This window comes from Charadrius vociferus, unplaced genomic scaffold (genome assembly GCF_000708025.1).
Source record: "Charadrius vociferus isolate BGI_N301 unplaced genomic scaffold, ASM70802v2 scaffold919, whole genome shotgun sequence".
In the NCBI taxonomy this organism is placed as follows: domain Eukaryota; kingdom Metazoa; phylum Chordata; class Aves; order Charadriiformes; family Charadriidae; genus Charadrius; species Charadrius vociferus.
This window is the reverse complement of record NW_009653257.1, coordinates 44,130-64,024: the sequence shown is the minus strand read 5'-3', so window position 1 is coordinate 64,024 and position 19,895 is coordinate 44,130. Positions and strand designations below refer to the sequence as shown.

General features: G+C 48.1%; 1 protein-coding gene across 1 annotated transcript in view; it reads right to left on the bottom strand.

Moving 5' to 3' along the window:
• DAGLA (diacylglycerol lipase, alpha) overlaps nt 1-8,700 on the bottom strand; it is a gene marked incomplete at its 5' end in the record, with an annotated part of 33,891 nt that extends 25,191 nt beyond the window's left edge. Inside the window, 5 exons of the mRNA XM_009893152.1 lie at nt 1,183-1,270; nt 4,449-4,587; nt 5,171-5,272; nt 7,643-7,854; nt 8,601-8,700. Coding sequence (XP_009891454.1) covers nt 1,183-1,270; nt 4,449-4,587; nt 5,171-5,272; nt 7,643-7,854; nt 8,601-8,700 — 641 coding nt within the window. The remainder of the gene's footprint in view (nt 1-1,182; nt 1,271-4,448; nt 4,588-5,170; nt 5,273-7,642; nt 7,855-8,600) is intronic.
• Nucleotides 8,701-19,895: the final 11,195 nt, after the last annotated feature.

Genomic DNA, 19,895 nt, shown 5'->3' with positions numbered 1-19,895 from the left:
AGGTTGTAACTAATTCAGAGCCCATATACATGCAAGTACTTTAAATTGTTTCTTCAGATGTCCACATCACCTCATCTTTATGACTTTTTTCTATCTTTGATAACAATTTCCTGGTTCTGCATTGTCCTTCCAGAGTTCTCAAGTGCTCATAATTCTGACCAACTTAAATATTAGGAGTCATCAGCAAAATTTTCCACCTTAGTACTCGCCTCACCAGCGGGTCCTCAGGGGTCCTGTTGAATACCACCCTAAGGCACAGACCTGCTTCCAGTAAGAACGGACCGCTAACTTTTGGGGAAGCAATATCAAACCCCTTACCCTTCCCTGCTGGAAGCAAGGGAAAACCCAACTGTAGCACAGCAAAACTTCAATATATAGATTCATATAAAGATCATTAAGTAGTAGTTTTTGACCGTTACTAATCCAGAAGTATTCTTTTGCTCATTCTGAGAGGTTTCCATTTTCCTGTTTTCAAAGAGGTCACTCAAGCGTATAACGCTGATGCAAACAATAGGAGAAACTGCCTAAGCAAACTGATGCCGACCAAAAAGTGCTGTCAAATATTGAACCTTCCTGAAAATATATATTTCTTCCCACTGATATCTTCACTTAAAATTGTTATCCCAGTTCACTGAAACAGTGAGGAAAAAGAACAACTTCAGGAGGAGAGTTTAAGACTGACAACGTTGCTTTTCAGTGCTCCTAAGTTTACCTTCAGAGAGTCCTGCAATATTCAAAACCAGAGGGCGAGGACTAGCCATTTTGAACAGAGACCTGCCTTACTCAGCGGTGTTACACCTGCCTCCAGAGGGAAACATCAGCTTCTGTTTCTGCACGGAACACCCAGCTACCCTCCGGCAGAAATGCAAGCGCTCATTCGGGCTACTTGCGCTGAAAGGAAGGGAAAGGAACTGGCGCGAAGCAAGACTTCAAGCCTGGTCATTCCGAGGGTAGCTCAGCTTGCTGCTTCTCGGAAGGGATTTCCAGTCCTTTGCGTGTGTTACCGTGAAGGCTCACCGGACTCCTTATGCCTCTAGATCTCAAAGAACGCTCACAGTGAGGCGAGACACACATCGTCCAGGCTTGACAGCAGGAACCCCACGCCGCTACACTCTGCCGAGTCCCACGTGTCAGCAGCCGTACACGTAGCTTGCTCTGGGACAGGAGATATTTGGTACCTACCGACTGAGAGTCTTTTGTCCGCGTGCAGCAAAGAAAAACTTTGAGTCTGCGTGTCCAGCTGCTGGCTTGTCCTTCTTCCAGGCGGTGTCTATAAATAAAGGACAGAGTACGCACATGAGGACAGGCAGGAGAACGTGACGGCAAGCAAATACAAAGTCACACAGCCTCCGCTATCACCGGTAAAACGCCCGCTAAAGCATATTCTTTTATTTATCCTGGTCTAGCAGAGACAAGGAGACTGCATACAGATTAACTCAGCTCATTTTGTAGGACAGGAGGGTCAATAATTTAGCTGTTCCGGCCAGGACCAAACCTCTGTATTTACAGACGCGGTGACCCGCCTGAATGGGATGGCTGTAATGAAGCTGCTGTGTCCAAGAACACCAGGCGCTCCGGGTGGAAGGAGGGTCTGGGCTGTAATACCACTCTGCCTCCGGGCGAGGGGGTGGGAATGGTACAAAAGACTCTGAGCACTTAGTATGAGAGGAGCTGTGTAATTTTTTTTTCCCCCAATAAATAGCTTATTTGGAAAAAATATATTTATTAAACATAATACAGTCTCAGAACTGAAACAATTTGCACTCTTTATTCAAGTACAGTGCATAACTTCAATAAAAAAAAAAGCAAACTAGAGGTTCTCTTTCAATTTAGAAAAGGTTAAAAAAACCCCAGCTGAATACAGAAGGTTTAGCTCAACCCACATTTGGTTTATATGACATTTCAATTTCAGCTTCAAAATTAGCTAATTGGACAACCCTATTTAAAATGAACTATAGCTGAGTTCACTCCACTGCTGTGAGCTTGTCCTAGTTACTGCATTTTGCAGGGCGACAATCCCTTATTTTTGACGGTATACCTGCAAACAATCCTTAGATCAAGCCAGGTTTGGTGGCCTTGAAGTGGGTGACTGTGTGATTCTGTGCCAGAGCGCCACGCTACCTACATAATAGAGGAGCTCTGGACTCTAACGCAGGGTCTGTTTTTAATGTGACCACAGACTGACTCAACACAGGTCGGATCAACCAAAACCAATCACTTCTGTTTTCTGGCAGGTGATGACATCAGGCAAAGCCTAAGCAGAGAAATTGGGTTGCACCTGGAAGAAAAAGATGCTGGTAAAGGAGTATTTGACTGCAACAGGAGGAGCACAACCTGCAGGGCAATCCATCAGCTTGCGCCGGAGCAAAACAACTATCCATAACCTCCAAGGAAGACTCCAAAAGAGGAACAGGAACACGAGTGTCCTAAGCCAGAGCTGGCAGTACTCAGTTTGCTCCACCAAATGCCAAAGAACTCGGGCAGCAATGCAAAGAACTTCACAACTTCACCGCGGGGGTTGAACAAGCAAGTGCGCTCTGAGCTATTTTCACTCCAACTTTTTCCCCAAATTCTTTCTTCCTAACACTGAACTTCCACATGTTTAGCAAGATTCTTAGAAAAGCCTCAGCAATTAGCTGAGCCTTTTTGTTTTGTTGTTTTATTTTCTTCGCTCTGCAAGAACATAAAAGCCCACACACATCACGATGCCGCTGGTAAAGGAAAGCCGCTGTGTAACAGAGTCCAACAGCTACAGCAGAGCACCACAGAAACGAAGCCAAAGTCACACGTCTCCTTAATGTGACAAACAAATCAAGTTTTTCTTCCACGAGTTAAGACAGAAGACCGTCTCAGGTTAGAGATAATACAAAGGTCAAATTACTGCCGTACATCAGAAGGCACGTATCACTGCAGACCAAGGGATTTCAGGAGGAACGGCTGGCCCTCAGCACCTTCCAGGATCACAATCCAGAAACGGGCAGAGAATTTTATAATCTATTCTTCAGAAAGGATTGCTTTAAGCAAGTGGAGTATTTCAAAACATATTCTTTGAAAACAATTGCTTTAGTAGCGAACACGTAGTAGCATTTTATGTTTCCCTTTCACATTATAGCCCACAGCATTTTGCTTGTTAACATCTGTTAACGCTCCCTTTCTAGAGTGGAAATCGGCACACAGCAGGCACGAGCTCTCCAAAAATGTTACAGGCCTGGAGGGAAAAAACCTGGCCACGGCCCAAGGGACAAATACCTTCCCTCAGTTGTCGGAGATCTCAAAACTCCTCACAGGGGAGATCATTTAGGGGTTTGTTTTGATTTACTTTTGGAGTTCTCTAGTAAAAAACTTTGCCATCTGTGGCACTCGGTTTCCCTTTGGAAAAATACTCCATCGAGTCAAACAGCTTTGATGGAGTGTGGGGTACCAGATCCACGCCCCCATCTTCCTGGGACCATCCTGATAGCAACGCAGTAATCACACGTGTTAGGTTAACGAGGCACTAACTCCAAATATTCAAGGCTAGTGTCAGTGACACACTGGACAGGTTAGGAAGAATGTCTTACATTCCACAATAAAAAAAAAAAATACACTCCTTCAAAACTTGCTGCGTGGTCCTTAGAAAAGTCTGTTTTTTCCTCAAAAAGACAACCTGAAGGATCCCATTTCCAGTCATTGGAAGAGCATGTATTCAAAATACCCCCCGAATATACATTCTCAACTAGAAATGCAAAGTTTGCAGAGTGTTTCTTAAAAGCCTCATTTTTTAGCATTCCAAACCTTATGCCCTCAAGTCCTACAAAGCCACATTCCTTGCTGACAGTTACATATGTCAAGACTGCGTAAGAAAACAAAGCCTGTTTGTGTTGTCCCGCTACTGGGAAAAAAAAAATCTGAAAAATGCCTTGCTTGGTGAAAAAAAGCTTTCATATCCCCATCTGAGCAGCTCAAAGATGCAATCAATTCTTAATTAAAAGATCGGACTGCCAACACAAAAGAAATTGCTTCTTGGCCAAGACCAAGAAGACAAAAAACCTCAGGCCAAAAGGTCGCGTTTTGAAGACAAAAATAAAAGAGGAAAGGGGCTTTGGAAGGTGGTGCTGCCTCAAGCTAAGCAAAAATCTAAGCACTGGCTCACTGTTACCAGGCAAAACCCTGCTATGGGATGGACAAACAAGCTGTCGTGGTCAGTGCTAGCTCAAGGGGCTTGTAAGGATTCACAAACCCCGTGACTAACACGCAATCCAGCCAGATACCACGTTGCTTCGCCTCCTTTGGATACAGATACCCACACACAGCACCTGACAGTCTGAGCTGCATTCTTCCGAAATCGCCCTCACCGGCAAAGGGAAGCAACGCCTGAAGCTGAACGCTCCCTGAAGCGAGACAAGGAGAATGTCAAGAACTGGGGGAGGAAAAGAAAAAGCAAGACACCCTTCCAGAAAGGACTTTACCGCAGGTTGTACGTCCTCAGGTTACGCTGTCGCCGCTTCGTGGCACGCAGTTTGACAAAGGTCCGGCCTGTCGGGTCGAAGACGCACAGGACGGTGATGCAGACGCTCAGGATGACAACCCAGTTGCACACCACCATTCCTGCAAAGAAAGAAGTCAGGTGCTCTGCCCGTATGGCTCGGCAGCCTCGCTTTCTGCTTTTCACCACCCACATCAGACCCAACTCTCCCATTGCTGCCGGGGCAGATCAAGTTACCCCAAGTTCTCCTGCAGCCAGCTGCAGCAAAGGGAAATCCTCCCAAACCCCAGCTGGGTTTTCCAGCTGTTTTAGGAGATTGCCCATTGCAGAAGGCCACTATATAGTCACTGAGTACATAGGGGGACTGCAACATTAACATCACCCCCACCCCAGGAGACTGGCTGAGATTGAAAAGGAGTTCCAGGAAAACAGTAAAGCCATTTTGAACTGAAGAGGAACCAGGTCTTACAGACTGCCCAGCCAGACCCTTCCATGGGAACATGAATTCTTGCCTCAGTGCAGACAGCGCAAACAAATGAACAACTGTTCTGAGCAATAACGTCTCAGGAAAACAAGCACCACATTTACAGCTACAATCCACTTCCAACAGTCAGTCCTCACATGCATGAATGAATTAGCTCTCCGAGGCAAGAGGATGTCTGCACGTACACAGGAATGCACACAAACCACATTCCAGATACGTACCCAAAGTGACACTCTTGGCTGTGATATCATTGCAGGAAGTGTAGTACTGCGTTAGCCAAACGATGCCCACAATAGCATACACAAACTCAATCACCAAGATCGCTGAAACAAAAGGAACACAATGGATAGTAGCAGCATCTCCCTAAGGATTAACGACTGCCTCTCCCCGTCTTCTGGAGAGGAAACCCAAAGCCAGGTTCTTTAACAGGACAGCTGCACAGAATAAGTGACTGCAGGACTGGGCCTTAATGCTTTGGAAGGTGATATTCAAGAAAATGAACCCAAAATGTAATGTGTCCTTAAGCCTAACTACTCCTAAATGACACAAGGACCACACGCGCACGGACCGGTCAGTGCCCTTGGCTGTACCAGAGGTGTGAATCGGATAACCATACCTTCTGCCCGCGGCAGTGGAAAGACTCCCTGAGCTAACAAAAATCACCCCGTAACAGCACCTGGGCCTCAGCCACCTCGGACAGCTGGCCTGGTTCGAAGATACGAACTAAATAGTAGTGTGTATCCAGGATTAATCCCACTTATACCCTTAGCAAATGTTCCCAGCACCTCTGCCCTTTGCAGTCCTTCCAGTACTCGTTCCCAGGACACAGTCCTTAAAGGAGACACTTACTGGCTCCTCGGTTTTGCATGTTACCATGGTAATGAACAAGAAACTGGGGGTTGACAGGGGCTCCCTGAAACAAAAAAGATGGGAAACGCTGCTCTGAAGCTCATCCTCACACTCTCTCTACACATTACAACCCTAAAGCACAGGTGGGCAATCAGGTATGGAGAGGGTAAATAGCTTCAGAAACACCTAGCAAGCCTTTGGTGGAGCCAAGACTAAACCCATGTTCCAGCCCAGCCGAATAACCATCCACCCTCCTTATCTACATGTTGGCACGGTATCTTTCCGTAAGCGGCTTCCTACAGACTCTCGCCAGCCTGGAAAGACGAGTTCTAACAGCCACATAACAAATAGTTTTCAACAGCGGTGGGCAAGGAACCAGGGCTGGACCTGGTTCCTGATCAGCCCAACCTACGTTCTTAAGCTGAGCTAGGCTTTGCCTGCCTTGGCTTGTCTCCCCTCCGAGACTACCCGCTGCAGTAGCGTGGATGAGACTCTCCTGGGTTCACATTGGAACTTTTTCCCTAAATTCATATGCACTAAACAGCACACGCTTAAAATGGGACAGTCACATGGACCTTGCCCACACAATGGTCACGCTCCTATTTCTACCATCAGAACCGCTGAAGCCATTAAGAGTAAAAAGCCTGACAACACAAGCATACGCGAGGCTCAAGATACAAAGTAAATACAGATCCTGAACACATGTATAGTTTAAGGCAGGCAAGGAAGAAATAGTGGATATTTCTTGGGCAGGAAAATGGCTCTTTGGATTCTCTCTCTACCTCCCTTGCCCCATTCAGTCTGGAAACTGTCAGGCTCTACGTGCTTCCCTAGGGAGACTGCAGTGCGTCTGGGAAACTGGAGAGAAAGATGTGTTTGCTTTTCATGTTAACGATTTGCACTTAGCACTCAAAGGTGGAAATTTCCCCCAGACAGGCAAGGTTACCCATAATTTTAGCAAATTCTGCAGGAAAACAATCCAGCAAAACCAGAGATGCAAAACCAGGAGATGCTTGGTTTGGAATGGGTTTGACTCTGCATCTCCACAAGATTTTTCTCTTAAAATCTTCACTCAGCACAGAAAAATCTGATCAACTTTCAGTACCTGGAAGACAACAGAGCAGAGGAGGGAAGATAAGCTAAAAGAAGCCCTGAACGAGAGATCAAGGAACAATCTCTTTTCTGATCTAGTTCTTGGTGGGTGAGTGAAACAGGAAATGTTTTTAGGAAGACAAATCTGCACTGAGAGAGAGGATACGACCAGCGAGCAGGTGGTAAACCTATTTATCTCACGGTGCCCGGAGATGGAGTATCAAAGGGGAGGTTGTTGGATGGAGAGATGCATCTCATGTGAGTCGGGAGGTCAAGTACACGTCTCAAGGTAGGTGGGTGTAGACTTTAGCGTCTGTATGACAGGCAAGGACATGCACATGCCTCGGGGTCAGAACCACCACGATTTACGCAGACGTATGCCTGTATCATAGGAGAAGGTGTGGAAAAAAAGGTGGGGGAGAGGTGTAGATGCATCTCACTGTGGCAGATCTGTGTCGCGAGACAGAAGGGGAGCATATTTTGTTAGAGGAAGAGGATGTACCTGCATCGCAATGAGGATGACAAGTTAAAGGTTTGCTAGAAAGATATTTGGGGCATTGCATGAGAGTCTTACAGCAATGACAGGGTGCAGTATATGTGATGTATTCAGATGCATATCACATACAAGTGGCCATCTGGATGTCTTTCAGAAGCTGTGTGTTTGTCAGGGTGTGGGGAGAGAAGTCTTCTGCAATAGCAGATGGCAGTGTGGAGGCTGAGTCATTAGGAGGCCTCAGGCCGCTGCCTCTTACCCAGTCTGACATAGAGCACATACTGCATCGAGTCCCGGGGCTCTGTGTACAGGATACTGCCTCGCATGCTGAGCCAGATGATTGCCACCTCTGCGATCATACAACTGAGCAGGATGCCCAGGTAGCCTCTGCCGTGGTCCACCAGGTTAAGCGAGCAGGTCTCGTTGGGGTTGTACACCAGCCCAAAGAGCACCACAGAGAGGATCACAAACCTGCCAGTCACAAACCAGCTTGTTACCAGCAGTAAAGCCAAAGAAAGCTGCATGTAATATCCCACACCTGCTCTCCTCACAAAGCTACTGAGGATCCTCAGTGTCCCACAGCTACTCATAATTAGTATTAATTTGGTCTGGAAATCTCCTCCCCACAAGCCATCCAGAGGCCCTGCTACCCCAGTCAGAAGAATTTGATCATCGGTGTCAAGTCACATTATCCCATGGGATCTGCCACTCCAATTGTTTTTTCTGAGCCCCTGTACGGAAAACGCAGCCCCAAACTCCAGTGGACAACCTTGGGTAGCACTGGAGGATGCAGGGAGCTCTGGTCAGGCTCCCTCTTTGGAACTGGAACTAGAACTTAGAATAGAACTTATCCAAAGAACCAGAAGCTGCAAATTAGGTTGGCGTCTGTCACAAATGCCCCAAACAAGCCTTCCAGCCGCATGTATAAGCGCAGGAAGAATTACAGCTGCAAGAAACAGGAATAGCAAAAAGAATTCATGGGAGAACTCAAGCCATCATTCCGCCTTTCTCACTTACCAGGTGGTATGCAGGAGGAAGAGGAAGACGGCTGGCAAAACCAGGTCATCGCTGCCTACAGACGGCGTCTGTCACAAATGCCCCAAACAAGCCTTCCAGCCGCATGTATAAGCGCAGGAAGAATTACAGCTGCAAGAAACAGGAATAGCAAAAAGAATTCATGGGAGAACTCAAGCCATCATTCCGCCTTTCTCACTTACCAGGTGGTATGCAGGAGGAAGAGGAAGACGGCTGGCAAAACCAGGTCATCGCTGCCTACAGACCAGCGACGGCGGAACACGACAATCCCTGACTCAGCTCCTGGAAAAGAAAAGAATCAAAGCTGCTGCTGCCGCCCCTCTTCAACCCCTTCAGGAGAGCGTCACAACCCCACACAAGCACGAGGACTGCACTTGAGAGCTATCCTATTTAACACCAAAGATGGCAGAGCTTCTTCCTTCCAGCACCAGGGGGCACGGCACGCTCGAGAAGGAGAGCGCAGGAGAGGAACGTACAGTTTAAAGAGTGGGAAGTATCAGGTGAAGCAGGTGTGTAACCCACTGAACATAATCACCACTCACCCGGCTCCACTTCACAGGATTACTTGGAATCCTGTTAGGGCTGCGTGTCGGTAAGCACTCACTGTGGGATGCTCTGGACAGGTTATACTGGCCTCGAGTCTAATGAAGGCCCATTCCCAATGTTCTTCAACAGCCACATCTGCTGCCTTGTATCTTTTCTTGTTGTCCAACACTTCCCTCCCTCGCTTGGCTCAGCAAGCCAAAATACCCATTAGAAGTTTGCGGCAGCATCTGGGGAAGCTATTGACTGGCTCCAACAGCGGAGGGAGCAAGCACCGAGGAGATGTCTCACTCAACCATCAGTTGCGGGGAGAAGCTCCCTGCCAGCTCCACATCTCCTTTGTGTTCACACTGGCCCTGACAGGCACTAACAATTTAAAAGGTCAAAGATCGAGGGGCTGGCCATTCCTCCCCACATTTTGTTTGTACTCCTATTTTTAAAGCTTCACAAACCCTTTAAAAAAAGAAACAGCAGTGGTATAAGTCACAAGACTCCACAGGGCTATCCAGACACCTCCTCCCAGCACAGCTCTCCCACACCATTTCAGTTCTGCTGTACGTACTCCAGCCTGCTCCAGTCCAAGTCCACTGCATCAGAGCAGCTCCGTCTTTCCCCGCAGCACATCCCGTCTCCCTTCTGCATTTCTTGCCTGACGCACTTCAACCGTGACCCACAACGACGACTCCTGTTTGGTTTTGTCAACCTTTGGTTTCTGAGGTTGTGTCTAAGCAGTCTGCCCGCAGCCACCAGTGATCTTCTCGACTGCAGCAATCATTCTTGTACCTCTCTTCCGCATCCTAAACCCTGTCACCCTTCTTACCCGTAACCCCCACGCGCTACCGCAGACCAGGGGACGCCACACCTTGGCCTGTGCCTCTCCACTCCAAGCCACCACCTCGAGAGCTCCGAGTTCTCCCAGCTGATGCATCACAGCTCCAAATCACAGCACTTCTATTCTAACCCCACTAACCTCCCAAGCTTCACTTTCATCCCCTGCTGCCAAAGGGCTCCGTCCGTCCATGACCTGCAGCGACTGTGCCGCTCCGAAGCTGCACCTCTGAAGTATTAACTGTTCTCTGTACCGATGCGGCAATTTGCTATTAGGCTCACAGAGAGAAAAATCAAAGTGTTCACACTTGTTACTTACTAATCGGGATTCCCAACAGCATTTCAGAGGGAATATAGTCTGTCACACCTCAACGCACCAGGTAAAAAAAACCAAACTTGTATATGTTGTCTCTAATTTAGCGCTCTGGGTAAAAAAACCAGGGAGGAGCGACATAATCACATTTAAGCTAATTTGAACCTTCCAAGACAAGTGTTGGTTTTGTGACAGAGCACAGACAGTATCACAGCACTGCTCGCCGCAGTAACAGAAACTGCCTCGTCCTACTAAAACCCATTCACCACTCAGGTGTGGTCATCCCATCACTTACCCACTGGACCGACCATCTCAAAAACAGAGGAGTCCCCCCTCCTGTCCCGACACCCACGGCCGGTGGACTAAACCTTCCCACCCGTTTCAGTCACCAAGTATTGAAAAACCTACACAAATCTTTCACGCTTTCCGGGAGATTCCATAGTTAACAGGCTGACACGCTTCCAGTACGTTACTCACTTGGGTGAAGGAAACGCTCTATTCCACAAACAAAGCGAATGTGAAATTACAACACCATTTGGATTCACACTTCCTTAGCACATAATAATCAGAGCACTCGGTACATTGCAGCTCTACCTTCAAACTGCTCACTCCTCTAGCCATCTGGCAACTTCTAGCCTTGCCGGGAATAACCCTCCTGCCTGTATGAAGCGTTTATATCTTGAATATTGCTAACCCTGCTCAGGATACGCGGATGCGCTTTCCAGCGGGCTCATTCAACTCTGCCTCTGGCCACCACCGCACCTCCCAGCCAAGCTCAGACCTCCGTTCCCGTCATCCCTCGGCGTACGGCTGCATCCCGCCAACGCGCTTTCCACAACTCTGCCACCTCTCCAGACGCAAGCGGTTGCTCTCTGCCTGCTTTCACCGCCCCTCTGCCAGTTGAAGAGGCAGGGTACCGGCAAGAGGAGCAAATATCGAACCCGAATTCCTTATCCACAGCAACAGACGGGGACGGAGCAGAGCAGCCCGTCCCTCACTGTCACACACGAGAATCCTCACTGTGGGGACGGTCACTCCTAGCTGTATGCTTACCAGGTTCCCGGTACACCGCAGAAAGAGTCCCAAATTATCTATACAAAGTCTTTGAAAAGAATCTAAGCCATGAGGTCTGGGGCCTTGCCCCCAGTTTGGAAAGGAGGGAGATGGTAGAAGGCCTGAGACTGTACAGCCCCCCCCCCCCCCCCCCCCCCAAAAAAAAAAAAGAGTAAAGCACATGAGGACTCTTTGGCTTCATCCCAGGAGTTATATTTTAAAGATGAAGACAGGATCTAGTAGAGAATTGGGAGGAAAGCTGAAGGTCAGAGTGCAAACAGCCCTGAGACCACTCACCCTAGTTTTGCAACAGCAAGAATCCCTCGCACTGCCCCTAAAATTGCTGCAGAGAGTGACAAATTCCCAGGATCTTGAAACCCGAACCCCAGTACGAGCAGCCCCAAGCTCCCAACACTGAAATTAAGGGGAAGCACATGCAGGCACAAGCTTTGTGTGCGAGGAGTCCAGAGCCCTCGACCCTCACAGCAGAGAAGGATCTACGGAAGCAGAAATCTTACATGGCATGTGGTCCAGCCGCTGCACATTCTTCTCTCCCGTAAGGGTATTTCAGGAAAAGTGCATATCCACAGAGCCAGACATCACGAGCGAAGGAGGGAACAGCAAACTCTTCTTGCAGCCATTGAAAATCCCACTCAGCAAAGGGAAGGACGGCGTGGTGACTGCCTGCCGACAGAGCCGGGCATCATCTTCAGAGCAACTCCCTCCCTCCAAGATAGCAGCCTCATTTATTCATCGGGGCTGCTGAGAGAGCCAACGAGCCAGGGGTCGTGACTCCCCCCTTCCACACACCCCCCCGGCACCCTCTGGAAGGAAGTGACATCATCCCTATTCTGAGGAGATTGTATGTGAATTGTGGGAAGGAGGACCGGGAGCGAGAGCGGGCGATGCTGTCAGAGATGCACAGTGACGGGAGAGAAGGAAAGCCCTCCAGCAGCGAGCGCAGCACCACAAACCTCCTCCTCTCTTGCTGCCAAGAAGCCGGCAGGACCAGGAGAGCTGCGGCAGGGATTCAGGCTCGGTTCGGAGTCCCGGCTGTGCGCGGGAAGCCCCTCGGCCACTGCCGATGGCATCAGGCACCGCTGCGGGAACAGGGCTGGGAAAGGCTCAGGGCCGCTGGTGTCTCCTCTGGCACGGACTGAATGGCCAGGGGGTGGGAATTGGACCAGACACAAAAGGGGCACAGAGAGGGGGCCACCCCGGTGGCAGAAAAGAGAGACTGTTCCAGAGAAGCAGCCTCTCCCAGGCCTTTTCAGCCCTTAATTCCTTGTGACATGCTCTGGGGTATGACAGGATGTGGGGGAAGGGGAGAATTAGCTGTCTGTAGGGGAAGGCTTAGAGAAAAGAGCAAGGGAGAAAAATGCTACAGCGAGACAACATTCCAGCTAAACCTAGGAGATTTAGTCTAATCCAACATCCCCTCATGTCTGACATTAGCCTCCAAAGAAGGTATACAAGTAAATACAAGCTGAACACAGCCATAGCTGAAAGAAAAGGGCTGAGTAGATCTTGCACCACAGGAGACCACCCACACCACGCCAACACCCCAGGAGAGAATCAGCTACTCCCCACCACCCCAATCCACACGCAGGATTTGCTTTAAGCTCACAGCGTCACACGGACACCCCAGGCACATCTGCACCCACACAGCCCAACACGCTAACCCCCTGCAAACCCTCATCCCTGCATCTACGAGGGCTTGCAGACTCACCAGCTCCACCTCCATCACCCAAAAACCGCCTCCTGGTTCAGACCGTTACTCGCTATTGCTGCCAAGCAAAAGATGGGGAGCCCAACATCACACTGAAGTTGGACCCATCAGTGCCAATAGTTTCTTCTCGCTTTGACAGACCACCAGCGATGTCCGCACAGAGGCATTAGCAGGACGACACCCTGCTGGCCCAAATCCATTCCTCACCTACCTTTTCCCCCAGCCCGAGACGGTGACCTGTTTGTGACTACACACGACCCAGGTAGGACAAAGCAAACCCACCTCATCTGTGTTTCGAATCTGTCCATACCCTTTTTCAGCTGGTCTCCCCAAATTCCGCCTCAGCTCTGGAGTCCTACAGTATTATTCACCCAAACTCCCTCAAAATAATAACTGTTCAAAGCCCAGCAGCCAGACCTTCACTGCTTGGTGCTCCAGGAAGCCCAAAAGAAAGGAGATTTTAGGTCTTAGCTCTGTAGATGGTTGCAGGAGTCACTACAGGACAAAGCCCTTTACTGCTCTGAAGAAACCCAGCGGCGTGTACTGGCATGCTCATCCTCCCAGTGGCACGCTCCCTGCAGTACTGGATGAAATGCCACCACGTTCCCAGGGAACGTCCCAGCCCCAACCTGCTGTCCCGCTGAGAAGTCAGAGCCCGGGACCGCCAGCTCTCACAGATCATCTGCCAGAGCCGCTCAGGAAAATCCATCTGGAAAACTGAAAGGAGATGAGCTTTGTGTCCTGGCAGCTCGAACAGCAGCATTTCCTTGGGGGTGATGCTCTGCTCCTCCGCTTGCCTGTGCGACTGCAGCAGAGACCTTTCTGGGAGCATCAGCTTCCCTCCCCCCTGCCGGCACCCCCGGGTCCCCTTGCCCAGGTATCCGGAGACGCCTGTCCTGAGGGCGCAGTACGGGCGCTCCAGCCTGGCTCAGGAGCCCACAAAGGAGATGAGGGGCACCTCCACAGTAAGCTCCAAGAGTCATCTTAGCAGCCCAGGCAGGCCCAGGACAGTGTCTGAACACCTCCAGATTAACTCCATGCGGTCTGGTCCTCCAGAAGTGCCTTCTGTCTCCTACCACACAGGATGGGAACCGCAAGTACTCCCCCGCAGCGCTGCACCACTTTCCTCACCTCCTTCTGTCACCAGGACCATGTTCTGCCCCTTGCCAGTATACCTGCATTCCCTCTTTTGCAAGTTATTCATTAGATTTATTGAAGATCTCTGTACTTCTTGTAGATGCCAAAGTGTTTTTATATTGAAGTGAACTAAAAAAGCAACAGCGTTTTAAAATAACCTCATTTGCTAAATTTGGGTGACGAAAAATGATATTCAGCATACTTAACCGCACAGTTCCTGACCCTTAAACATCTGCTGGTTCATCAAATACAAATCCTTCCCCTGAAACAGCGCTTCACTAACAGGGTTCCAGCCCCACCAATTCACCCCTACCTGAAACTTCACATCCTTGCTTTCCTCACAAGCAGGTCCCACGTGGGACACAGACTTTCCACCCCAGGTTGGGTCATCGTCCCTGCTGCTTACAGAAACCTCCTGTTCCCGTTAAGCACGCTTTTCTATAAGCACTTACTGTACTTGACGGAAATCATCAATTAGAACTTGGATCAAACTTCATCAGTCCTTGCCCAGCTATTTTTAAGGGCCTTCACTGGAGCTCTTTCTGTTTCTGAGCTTGGTTCCTCACAATCTGGGAATTGTTCTTCCCTCGCAGGGAGAAGGGGGGATGTGGTTACATCCATACAAAGTGTCCTGAAGCTGGCGAGGAGGCATTTGCTTGCCAATGTCTGCACGCACACAAGCCCATCTCTCCCTCCAGCACCTCCTGCAGGACCCAGAGCGCAGCACGAACTAGACAGCGACGTCTGTCACTGTCTATCTCCCCTTTATAATTTACCCACAACAACTATTAGATTAGCAAGAAGCAGCAGAAATAAGTGGTAGGACAGATGAAAAAAAAAAATACCCAAACTTTTTAAAAGTGCCCTTCCAGGGTGGGAATATCTCAGAGCATCTTAGAAGAGGGAGGAACACCTACTCAAGACACACAATGTGGAGCAGAGGCTCATAATATAGTGTGGGGATAAATTACACAGCACCAAAGGAAGATGAGCGCTTCCAAGACAGAGCTGCCTTTTGCAAGCGGCAGAAGATATCTACTGCGAGCGAAGCCTGCAGGAATTGCAGGGAAAGCTCCTTCCCTGGGGGGAGATGGTACAGCAGCTGCCAGAAGGTCGCGAGGATAGTTCTAGCATGACTGAATAGGATTAAGGGAACAGATCTGTACTTTAAAGACTATTGTATGTATTAATGTAATGTCTAGGAGCCATATTTACAACCAAGCTACAGACTGCTCAGCACGGGCAGGGAATGCTGGCAAAAATCAATGGGGTCTTTCATTGTGGAATATCAATTTTACATCTCCTTTTAAGATTCTCCTTTACAATCTCCCATTTTTCCAAGGGGAAGGCAATAAAATGAGTCAGTGCCAGAGCCATGGGACTGAGCCATCGGGTTTGAGAAAGGAAAGGTTCAAAAGCCTCTCGTGGCCTGGCACATTTCGGATGCAGCTCCCCCAGGATAAGGCCACTGCACCACAATCATCTCACTACAATGTCATCACTACAGAAGTAATATGATTAGGTTAGATCTGGAACTACAATACTGCCCACTGACACAAATACCCAAAATACCTCTCGGAGTATAAACTGACCTTCAAAACCCAGAGGACAAGAACTTATCTGTATGTCCCACCAGCTTAAATTGTAACTGCTGGCATAAATACACCCTTGGAAGCGCAACGGTGACGGTCACAGGAATATATTGGTAGTAACAAGAACAGACTGGCCAGTTGGCCGAACACTGGCCCATCTCCACCTCGGCTTATTCCTCCCTAATATTTCTTCACAAAGCCCCTTTGCCTCAGGCAGCATTAACACATCGAGATGTTTTCAAAGAGCATGTGCTCCTCGCTTAAATCCATCCTCTTTGTCCCTGATGCCAAACACTTCTTGCCTTGGGTAGAAATAGCTCTCATGAGTCCCACACTATCCTCAAACACAGACAACATCTCCTACCTGTTGCCTTCTTGAACCTCAGCCTTACAATTTATCCCCTCGAATTTCAAAAGCCTCTTATCAGAGTTTTTCTTAAACGGTTCCTCTTCTCTCATGAGGAAAGAAAAAAATAAATCAGCTCTCAAAAACCTTACTACCAATGCAGAAGATTCAGTACGACATTTGCTATTCACTCCAAACTGGTTATTTTCCTGTCGAACAATGCTTGTGCACAACACACCACAAAGGGCCCAACGCTGACACATCGCCTGTTCTTGAGCAACAGTATTGATAATCCCAGGTAGTCTAAACCATTAACAGACCTCAAAATTCCCCAAGTATTTTTTAAAAAGCGATGCTACTATTAAAATATTTAAGTCCGATTTTGGGGCTCTGCACTCAAAGGGCTCAAGTTTTCAAGCACTTCTCTGCAACTGCAAGGATTAGTACTTTTCTCCTGTCTAACAACAACATGAGAAAGTGAACATTTAAGAAAAACAACAACAAACACACGTTGGCAACATCTCTTTGGCCTCCATTCAATGGAATAACACACAAACATGCAATATGCAGGGGGAAACCGGGTACAATTCTCACCTTCAGCCTGTGACAGCAGCTCTTACTTTTGGAGGGCCGGTAGGTATACCACTGCTGCCTTCAGGAATAAAGCTATTCTTTGCAAAGCTGAGATACAATCTGAGTTGAAATAGATTTTCTGAATGATTATTTTTGATTATAGAGACACTAGAACAACCAACATATCTGGTTGGTATGTACTTATCCACAGTGTTGCTGTCTTCAGGGGGAAAAAAAAAAAAGTATTATCTTGCAAATATTGTTTTAGTGCAAGAGTATGGAAAGGTCCTAAGTAGAGTTAAATGGTGCCAAAACCCTACTATTTGCCAGCACTTGTTCACAACTTTACAATCACTACTTAAAAGCAGGATAAGGGATCCACTGAATTAAAGAGGAAACAAACAAAATCTCAACTTTGGCACACACCTCCTCTAATCAGCTATCAGTTCAGAGCCTGTTCCCTGCAATCGCAGTCCCACCAATCGAGGATGCCGTCGATCACAACGGTTCCCTCCGGGCGGATATCCCCTGAGCCCCCCCCCCACCATCTCTGTACCACCCTGTGTGACGACTTACAAGCTGAACACCGCTACCCTGGCAGCGCTCTCAGCACCCTCTCCTGCGCAGGGTACACATTTCTACCGAGTGCACTTAAGTGCGTTTGCCAAGGGTGCCAGCTGCCTCAGCTGCAGTAAGATGTGCATGTAAATAGGAAAAAACCCCACAAACTAGCAGGATCTGAAGTCTCCCCTCCCTTTCCCCCCCCCCCCCCCCCCCGCATGAATACTCCACAGGCCAGAATTTGTCCATGGGCAAAAAGGAAGAAGTTTGTAGGGATAAACACAGTCCTCCTCTTAAAAGCACTTTCATTTTACTACGTAAAGACAATGATCACCGTGAGACATTTCAGCTGCCCAAATTAAAGAATAATGTTCTGAGAGAGATAAGAGCCTCACCCTACACCTCCAAAATTACTAGTACGTTTCTCCTTGACCTCAGTAGGAGCACAATTTAACTCCAAGCTTCGTACTTGTCAGACTACAGAAAATTAAGTCTTCATGAGTAACTGGTCAAGAAACAACAGAAGTCCACAGATAAGCTTACCTTAAAATGAGCCACTTTATCGGAAACCTAGGAGTGGAGAAGGAGCACAATCCAAGTCTGCTGACACTAATTTAGTTAAAAACAACACCCAATCGTTGTATCAATGCCGACATATCTGCAACCACCTACATTTTGTGCTAGCGAAGCCCACAATCTGAGCTTTCTGACGATTCCAAGCTTGAGCAAAAATAATGTCCAAGTTGCTAGGGGGAAAATATGTATTAAAAAGTGAAACTAATTTTGTATTTTAAATAGAACTTGCTGTTCCACAGGATAATAAAATCTGCTAATGTTTAATAATCAGCAACCAGTGACAAGAAAAGCTTGGCTTGGATGGGGCAGGGAAAGGATGTGGAAAGACGTAATTTGGACGAGCTGATCTAAGTCTGTAGGTACAAGACGCACCTCGCTTTCAAAAATGCTCAGCGCCCCAAATCTGACTAGCATCAGCAGGGAACGCGAACAACCCCGGCCAACCCACACTCACATATGCGGTACAACAGTTAATTTTTCCTGGACACAATTATTGGGGATCGAAGTCCTTTGTTTTTGTTGTAATATCCCACAGCTGTATTCAAAATTTGTTAATTCATGGTTGTAAACCACACAACCGTTAGTTTGTCTATAGGAAAAATAACAACGGCTGGGTTAAGCCAGCCAGGGCAGAATGAAGTGGGAAACAGTACTTACGAAAGGAGTATTTCAGATGCAGCTGACTGGTGCCAATCTGACAGCCTCATTTCTTTAGGCAAGCTATTTTTCACTACAATACTGGTAAATTCAAATCTGTCGGTTTTTACTCCACCCTGGGATGCTTATCACATCAGCCACCTTAAAAAAAAACAACACCAAAAACAAAAGAACACAAAAAAAATATCAGGAGGAGCATATTTCAAGGTGAAAATAAAGATATTCAGCAATGTATCCCTGCTACAGCTAACCTTGAAGTGACCTGCCTTTAGGAAGAGAGAGGACAACTCCAGCCACACGGAAAAATTATTGCCTCTCTACGATACCACAGGCAGGCTCCCCGGCTTCTTAGTTTACGCTAGTGGGCAAACAGTTTTCCCAATAACTTGACTCATTGCTTCAGGAATTCCCTAGAGGATGAGTCACATACAGGGAAAGCCACCAGTCATTCTACGGGAGCGAAACGGACCACCGCTGCCAATACGAGAAGAGCGAAAGAAGTGGGAGAATGGAAGATCAGTGCCAAACTCCGGGAAAACTGCGCGGTCAACACCGCTCCTTGGCAGTCCTTCCCTGCTCCCCTCCCCAAAAAAAAGCGTGCAGGCAAGCAGAAGCACACCCCTTCAAGCAGCAGAGAGGCAACACCAGGCTCCCGAGTGAAGAGGATCGCTGCGGAGCGGTTTCCTCCACGTGCAACTGCCAGGACAGAAGGAGGAAACGCTGGCTCTGCTCACATCCAAGGACCGCTTGATACAGGAAGGGAAGGTGTCTCTGGAAAGGAAAGATGCTAAGGAATTCGAAACAGTGGCTCTTCTCCCTCCCTCCGGCACTGAAGGGGATATAATCAGGCGCAACAGGGACACACGCAGAATTTCAGGGCCTCTAGCTTCTCACTCCACATTGCAACCCCCTGTTGACCAGGGTTCACAGATCATGCTTCTTTTTCTGTTTCACAACCCAGTTATCTTGGGATATTTTTTTTTTCCCCCCTTTTCTCACATCCCATTACAAAGTGGTTAGGCAGCTATATGCCCAGTAGCAAATCAAAAACGCCGGGAATCACTGCTATGCAGCAAGCTCTTTGGCAGACTACACCCTAATGCACCTGTTTTTAATACAATTTGTAATTATTAAATGTGGATGCTAACTACATGGAGGTGCCAGGCTCAACTACGTTGGAAATCGGCTTCAGAGAATCTAAACCTTACTTGGATATAATCTATTCTCATTTTACTGGTGCTGCCTCTATTCCAGCCGTTTCCCTCAACCACGTCCCTGATCGTGGGACCCCGGGCTGACAGCTCGGTTTCTAATCAAACATCTGGCCCCTACATTGGTTCTCTGGTCTCCGACTTTTACATTTGCACTAAAATGCATCTGCTGATCTCGCCGGACGGCTTGTGCCTCCACTTGGGTTCAGCTTGCCACTTTTGCTTCATATTCTTTACTTTGGGCAAGAACATGCCTGTATCTTACATTCTTAGACATCAGACTGAAAAGATTGGGTCATCGAGGTCATACACCCCAAAGGCCATGCATATTCTGTCACGTCCTTAAATCACCCAGGAT